The following is an 8,442-nucleotide window of genomic DNA, read 5'->3' as shown; positions in this document are numbered from 1 at the left end:
AAAATCTCTGAGAACAGTATGTGAGTCGAATATTGTAGTGGGTGTGTCGTTGAGCACAGTGAAATGTGAACATTTATCCAAACTGGGCTGCGTTTGAAGTGCAACTGATAAGAACTATTCCAAAGATTCCGGAAAAGGACTAGAAACAAACAGCTGGCTTTGGAATTTGCACTAGTGAAAAATAGGTTTCCGTCGGTCAAAAAAGCGCTTCAGCCCCGGATCAAACTGTAGAAAGCTGTTTGTTCTAAATGTTTGAGGGTTTGTTTTGTCAATTAGGGGAACGAGAATTATCCATGCCCTTCTTAGTTTGCTAAACAGTGGGGTGCAAAGGCTATGTTTTCATTCAACATAATGAATCAATCAGTTAATCAGGACACCATACAGCTTAATACAGAGGGGGTAATCCCTGTTAAGTCTTCAACGTGCCTACCAAAATACATTTAAAACATCAGTGCATGAGTTTATCAGTGCATTAACGTCAATGGACTTTCAGTTCAGAAAAGAAAATGAATGGGCACCAATGCAACACAATAAAGCCACAACTTAAAGGTCTGTGTGTGGACAAAAAACAATGTGTGCTGAATTTGAGGTGCTGCACTGACAGCTCCAAGGAAACATGAGCAGGAAGCAAGTTTATGTGTCAAATTATTACGCAACCACACCAAGTCACTCGCTGCTAGATATGTATCTCCATGTGACTGTCCGCTTGATGCAGTGTCAGCCACATGGGAGTGAGATTTCTTTGTCTGAGGGAGCAGAAACCAGCCTCAAAATCGCTTCTCTTTTGCAGACACAGTAACTGCAGTTTGCCACATAACGACCCCATAAGGCGCTTATTGCTTGTAGAGATGAGTCTGGCTGCCTACTCGCTATTACGGAGACAGAATTGCTGTTTTTATGGCTGTGCCGCCATGAATCTGCAACAATTAAATTTTCATCTCAAGAGATACAGAGCGAGGTTGGTACGCAAGGCAGAAACAGTGTCATTGTTTACTCTAAAGGAGCAAACATTGCATACTTAGGCAGACATTTGCTCTTAGTAGTATCAGTGATAGTCAAAGGGGGTGTTGCTGCAGTGCTTATGCACCTTATCCATGCTTGGGGATATTTTTGACATGCTGGTTTTATTCAAAATGGGTTTGAATATTTGAAAATGACAGGTTTGTCTTAAATCAAAAACGTCACAACATCTAAAAGAATTTGCATACACGCTTGAAAGTATGTGGCACCATTATAAAAGCTATGAATGTTTGCAGAGAGGTGAATTTCAGCTAAAATTCCAATTTGTGGAACACTATGGTATCATGTTGACAATCATGCACATTCACACATTACTGACTCAACAGATTCCAGCTGACTGAACATGACTTGGCACCTATTTCTGTACGCTGCCATCAGTTACAGTGATGCACAATCTGGAGCAAATTTGGGACAATGTGATTTGTGTTTTTTTCCGCCCATGCTTTTCCATGAATCATACACAGGCATGTGTGCAGAAAACACAGTACCCTACTTATGTTGTGCAGCGTAAATCAAATCTCCTGAGCCGTCACAACAAGCCTGCGCATCAGAGCAGAGAGCCACCTATCCTCATACCCCTCATCTGTCCATGTGTAACTTCTTAATCACTCAAATGAAGCAAGCTCAGACAATAAGTTCATACAAGATCAGAAATTGTATTTGGCAATTTTTAAACAAGTGCATACAAGTACAGCTAAAAGCATTTCAGTTTTGCCAAGTGCTCGTAGAGTAGCATTAGTCACATTCTACGTTAAACAGGAACTGCCACCAGACCTAGAAGTACATCAAGAATTTTGTTAAACATCAACAAAGAGGAACGTAGTCCATTATAATGAGTACATACCTTTATCTTCAAAAATATAGAAACACAATGTATTCAAAAATCAAAAATTATACAACCATGTTTACGAAGTATACTCTTCCCTTGGGTCCAATATGTACAAGTCCGTTAGTTTGTTTGAATGGTATGTATGTGATATTTATATATTTATACTCATATTTTTGCTTCCCCTACCCCTTCCCCAAAGAAGTGTTCAAACAAAATCAAGGGTCCCTCTCCTTTTTTACTTTGACATCTCCTGCAAGGATGGTGGCGATTTCTCCTTGCATGAAAGCCCACGGTACGTTTGAGCCAACCAGGGGACATTTCTCTCCACTTGGACAGTACACTTCACCCGTGGCACCTTGCTGCTTTATGCTTTCCCTCGAGCAGGGGAAGCAGAACTTGTGAGAGGGCACAGACGGGCACTGAACAAAGTGTGTGTCCTCCAAACGCTCGTGGCACAGCGTGCAGCACAGGGGTATGCTGCCAGGTACAGAGGAGTCCGGAATGCTTTGGGGGTGCACTTGGTCCATGCCTGGCACGTGGGGTGTACCTGCACCAGATGCATCTCTCTGCGCCAGCCTCCTTTGATTCATGGAGGACGGTGAGAGGGGACTGCTGCTGTTCCTCCGGGTGGTGGAGTGGACTTGGTTGGCGTCCTTGGGGGAGCTGTTCCCACCTGCATTGTCTGCCGCCATGATGAGAGCAGCCATTGGGGACTGGCCGTTCTGGGCAGCCTCAGGTGGGGTGGTGCGGGAGTGGGGGGATATTGTTGAGGGGGGAGAGGCGAAGCTTGGCGGGGGAACTGGAGGCATTTTCAGTCCGTCAGTAGGTGGTGGTAACCACTGCTGTCCTTCTCCATTGATCTTGGCGGCTGTTCCCTCTCCGTCTGGTTCAGGCGAGGCTTTTCTCTTCATGCTCCGGGGGTGTTTTCCTCTGTCTGGAGGTGGGAAAGGGTTAAACAAAGTAGTTGAGTTGCATAGCTCAGGCAAGGACCAACAATTCCACTGAAAGGGAGACATGCTTTTTTTTTTGCTGTTCCTTGCTGCACCACAGGGCACAGAACGAAAAAATAACAACAAATATATAACAATAAAATCAAGTTTGAAAGTTGCAGGCTACTATACTTCTAATTTGTACACTATAACCCAATTACTATTCTTTAACAAGTAAATAAAAATAATTCAAAAAAAATAAAATTGCACAAAATATTCATGAATTTCAACACTATTGGATGCTTACCTGATTTGGAAGCCGTGGCGCTGGATTCATAGCTCATAACCCTTTGTTGCATGGCCGCATGGTCCTTCTTGAACCTGTTGTCGAAGGTGTGCAGAGCCATCAGGTCCCTCACCGTTTTGCCCTTGCCTATCCACTCCGGGTCTGCCCTGCTTTTGTGGCTCTCGGAGAGCTCCGGCGTGAGACTGTCCGGTCTGTGCTTCTCCTTGCCGTCTCTGTCGTGCTCGGTGCTGGAGACCGAGACAGGTCTCTTGCCCATGTCTGCGGGACTACCGCCCGCCAGTGCGGAGGGAAGCCCCATCTGGCCCGGTCTGCCGTTGACTGCGTGCACCGAGGGCATGTTTCCGTTAACCAAAGGCACTAGGTTCGGGGGGACCGCGCTATTCCTGCGCGGGTTGGGGCTCTGGCGGTTCAGCTCCGGAGGTTCGTCAGGCTTAGGAAATCCATTGGGGACGGGAATGCCGTTTGCCTGCCTGCTAGACTGATACTCTGGACCCAGCCTGGGCGGGCGGTCGGAGGACAGCGGGTAGCGGTCCAGCGGCTGCGGCGGCCGGGAGCCAGGGTCTCCGGCAGAAGCGTGGTTGATAGCCTGGATCTCCTTCCCGGAGAGCTGCGACTTCCCCGGCCCGGGAGACCTGCCCTCCTGAAACCCGTGAGCCCTCTTGAGCTGGCGGGCAGTCTCGATGACAAACTCAATGCGGTCTGCTCCTTCGTAGTTGACACATCCCCTGCAGACGGGCTCGGTAAAATCCCAGATCATGGCCCACGGCATGCGGGGCAAGTCGCATAAATAACACGACTGCCTCCTGGAAGAAGCAGCGACTGCCGCGGACGACATAGCGCTCGTCGTCAACCCCCCGAAAAGAAACCCAAAATATGTCTTCTTCTCCTGCTTTCCTCCGAGCTCCCTTTAAAAAGCCAATAAAGAGCACGTTCCCGTTGTCGAAAAAAACACACAAACTCTTCTTCTCCCGACGTATAGAGCAACAACGTTGAAGTTTTAGAGGGAGAAGTTCATGACGGTGTGTACTTTACTACGGCGCTCCTCTATCTATCTCCACTGACTCTCTACTACTGGCTCAATGTGGAGCAGTGACGTCACCACGGAGCTCTAAACGCCTGCTTCCACTTCAGTTTCTATTGACTTGATTTCTTCGACAGACCCCCCCTCCTTCCTCTCCCCCATCGGTTTACTGCAGCCTCTGTCACTCACTGCTTTTTTATTTTTAATTTAATCACTTGAGCCTCTGCCAAAACTGCACCCAGTTCAGCCTCACCTCCGCCTCCGACTAAAGAGAATAACCCGTGTTAGCTCAGTGTTATTATTATCAAACCTGCAAAAATATGACCGCCGATACCAACCTGCCTGCAGCGAGAAGGAGATTTTTTTTATGACAAAAACGTTGTTGGCTGTAGGTTAGCAGTAGACCGCCAGGGGATAAAATAAAAAGAGAGTCGGTAGCTCTTGCAGTTGACTGTTGCTTTGTCCTAAATTCAGTGCATTATCCGGTTCAGGCTGAAAAACGCTCTGCAGCTTGTTTTTCTCAATGCACACACAGCGCCTCGACGCCATGAGCTGCTACTACTACTGTTGTGCAATGAATGAGGTGGATCGATCCTTGGAAAAACAATTACTGTAATCCAGGAAATATACATAGAAAATGTGCAGCAACACAGTTTTTTTTTTTTTTCATAGGGGATATTTTTAGGATAATTAGAAGGTTTGTACTGCCAATATAATGATGTCACCTTGCCAGAATGAATTCAAAATGCACTGACTTGGGTTTTGGCTTTTATACCAGTTGGATAATATTTTCCTACCCTGTTAATGTTAAAAGAAAGAAAAGGGCACCTCTGTTAGCCAGTAACCAGGAAGCTCTGTCATGAGGTGGGGATTTCCAGCCAGAGCCAGTGTGTTGCAAGCTTGAATGGATCGGGGTTAGAGCATGAATATAGCTCTGCCTGCCCACATTTTATTCTAGTGAACAAAACAGTCAGTCATCCAAATCTGCCACCACTAAATTACACTTGAATGAATCATCCATTCTGACTTGTTGGTAAATTAATGATTAACTAAAGCACTCAAAATAAAAAAGTATTAGGCCTACTCTGAGTGAGATGTCCACATTTGTGGTTACACTATTATGTTTTACACAAAATGTCACTCGAAAGTTTTCATATGCAAAAAAAAAAAAAAGCCAAAAATCCCCTGAAGTAAAAGTGTAGGTTTGAACTGGAGGAGTGTCCCAGGAGTTCAGATTCCTCCCTCTCATCTCGGCTCATTCCAACTCATTGCAGCTTAGCCTCTGGCTTTGGGTGAGGCAATGCGTCTGTAACCTGCAGACACAAAGCAGGATATGTTTGTGCAAGTCCATGTGACGTTGGAAAGAGGAAGCAAGATGTTTAGTCACGTACCCTCATCCGCCTCACCCATCTACGGGACATCAGGCCATTTGGCTCCCTGCCCGTCGGCCATGATTCAAACAATGTGGCGTGAGGCCTTTTTTTTTTCATAGGGTTTCCATAAACAAAATAATACGGCAGCCATGTTACCACCAAGCACATTTCCATTACATGATTGTTTCTGGCCACAATGCAACACAATTATATTCCCTTTAAAACATCACATGGTTTTAGTACCCCCAGTGTTGCTCTGAATATAAACTACTGTATTGTTTCCCATGTCCGCTTTGTCTCGAACCCTAGTCCTTGTTGGGTGAACAACACTAGGAAGTGCTGGTATAGGCTTTATGACACAGTTAGGAAATGGCCGTTGTGTGGAGCAAAATAAACAAAAGATTTCCTTAAGATTGGTGGGAAACAGTTATGCTTTGATCCTTTGCTTTTCCGCTCACTCTATGTTTGTGCAAGCAAATAGCTATGCACTATTATGCAAGATGGAGGCATGCTGGGATTTAATTAAATGACAACTAAATGACCCGATTCTATAATAGGAACCCATTGATTTAAAATAAAAGCTGCTGTGGCTGCAGAGCAGAGGCGACAACAGTCTTAGAGGAAGCCAGACATGCACATATGGCTCTGATTGGCAATATGAAGCATGTATACAGTAAAATCACCAGTGTGACCCCGCCACACCAAACCAGATGGAGTATAACGCTGTTTTGAACTTTTTTTCTTCGAGCAGTATGTAAATTGAGACATATCTAAATAAAGACTGAGAGCTACAGTAGGTGACGGCCAGGGGAATACCCAGAGTGTGACAGCCTCGCAGGCCTGATGTGATGACGTTATTTTTGTTCTATCGCTTTCTGAGGCTGTTACATTTTATATTGGCCATCTTTTATTCATGGCAGCAAATCATAACAAATTCTCTCTGAAGTTTTTTTATGCCTAAGCCGAACTCAGCACTGGATGTTTTCTCCATCTGTCCTTCAGTAGAACAACATCCATGTTATATAACATTTTTCGGCACAACTGCTGAGGTGAGCAGCCAACTCAATGCTAACATGTTGCAGAGACATAAAGGAGGTTACAGCAGGACACTGTGAGGACATACTACTGAAGTTAAGCAGCTGCTGTGGTGACCTGCCTGCAGATTAATAGCTGCACAGAGTGGTGGGGGGTGTAAATGTAAGGACTAATGTGCAAGCTTTGCAGAGCTCCTGTATGCAACAGAGATAGGTAACCATGGGGATTATCACAGTACCCCAATTACCATATCTATCCTGTTTACGGCGCTATTTTTAGCCAGCGAGGATTAGAGTTTAGATACAATGAAAGATAATGCTAAAGCATGCATCTAATATATTAGCTGCTATACTGATTTCTTTAAAATATGTTTTATTGCTTTTTCTGAATGCATTCATTCTATTTCCTGGTTGCATGATGCATAGAAATGCTGTGCAATATATGCACAAAAGCAGTAATTAGGCATTTTAAGGAGTCTGCTTTGATTAGGTATAAAATGGTGGAATTCAAATAAAATGGAGGGTCGACGGTGAAAAGGGAAAAATGTGCTGGGCGGCTGGAATCTGGGGGCTGGAGGCTGCAGAGGTGATGTCATTGGGCCAGAGCAAGAGGCGAGTGAAAAACAAGTCTCTCTCTTTATTCTGATCCTCTTTGCAGTCCCAGTGGGGGTGGGGGGAGGAGGCCTGGCAGTCGGCCAAGGCAAGGGCTGCTGGGAAATGGCAAAGGATGCCAAGCAGGCCCCACCGCCAACATTAGAAGCTCACATCTTTGTTCTCAGAAACCTGGTGTGCTGCCAAAGGCCTCATTTCGGCTCCATGGCATGATTACACTGGATGTAGGCCAACTACTGAGAGCTTGCTCGCTCTCCCTCCCTCCCTCCCTTTTTTTCGCTCTCCCTTTATGCTCCCTCCCTAGGCTCCCACTCTCTCTCTTTTTCCACTGCCTTCAAAAGCTTTCTGCCAAACATGCAGCAGTTGCCATGGCTGCAGAGAATGGAACATACAAAAGTGAGTAATGAGTCAGGCTTGGACCCAGATGTGCCACATGTGTATCCATTTAGAAATAAAAAACAAGATGGTAACATATCCCCTTAATCTGATCGCATCGACCGGGGACAGGCGACCCAGTAAATAGCTGAGGCGAAAGTAGAGGAAATAGTCCCAGAAGAAAAAAAATGTAAATTCATATTGTTTTCACATCCATTTTTTAAACAGAAGGTAGTTTCAGAAGGATGCAGTGCAGAGTCTATTTTGGCAGTCAGGAACAGAAACTGAGCTTTGCTACTGTAATGCTAAGCTTGCATGCATAGCAAGCTGACGACATAATTTCCGTCCAGTGGAAACCCCCATACATTTGCAACCAGACGTTGATGTAAACAAACCTTCGCTGACCTCTTTTAGCAAAATCAGCACATAGTTTGAACTAGCTGAACCAGTATTCAAGGTTAGGTAGTCCAATTTATAAGTGACTATTAGAATGAGTAACATTAACTGCACATTTAAACGGTTCGTACTTATTGCCCTTAAAAGGCAGTTTCAGCCATGACTCAGTTGTTATGTTTAGCTCACTGAACTGAGCAGTGCAGTCATTCCAGCTTTGTGGCAGACTCAGACAAAATATTCAAAATGTCCTCATGCATCATGCACAAAACAAACACACACATATTTATAGAAGGACAGCACAGTATCACTGCTCTAGCTTCTGTACGGCTGGTTTGTTCTCATACCTTGAGTGATTCTCATGCATACAGCCCAACGGACAAATCCAAATTATGAGGATCTACAGCAGTATGAATATGTAGGTACAGTAGTTGTCTGAATGTGTGTATTTGTGTAACAGGAACGTTTATATTTTGACACATAGCATTTTTCCCTTCAGCTACTCATCTTGACAAAGGTTGCAATTATTTCCTCTCGTTGAGCCAAAAA

At 44.9% G+C, this 8,442-nt stretch overlaps 1 protein-coding gene across 1 annotated transcript; it reads right to left on the bottom strand.

Annotated features, from left to right (window-relative positions):
• Positions 1 to 1,656: 1,656 nt before the first annotated feature.
• On the bottom strand, positions 1,657 to 4,483 carry LOC104965925 (interferon regulatory factor 2-binding protein 2-A). The gene is made up of 2 exons (XM_010794987.1): positions 3,086 to 4,483; positions 1,657 to 2,783 (listed from the first exon to the last, which is right to left on the bottom strand). The coding sequence occupies exons 1-2, from the start codon at positions 3,918 to 3,920 to the stop codon at positions 2,065 to 2,067; spliced, it is 1,554 nt and encodes a 517-aa protein (XP_010793289.1). The 5' UTR covers positions 3,921 to 4,483; the 3' UTR covers positions 1,657 to 2,064.
• Positions 4,484 to 8,442: the final 3,959 nt, after the last annotated feature.

Source organism: Notothenia coriiceps, unplaced genomic scaffold, assembly GCF_000735185.1.
Source record: "Notothenia coriiceps isolate Sejong01 unplaced genomic scaffold, NC01 NC01_scaffold00002128, whole genome shotgun sequence".
NCBI lineage: Eukaryota > Metazoa > Chordata > Actinopteri > Perciformes > Nototheniidae > Notothenia > Notothenia coriiceps.
This window is presented reverse-complemented; position numbering and strand designations above follow the sequence as displayed.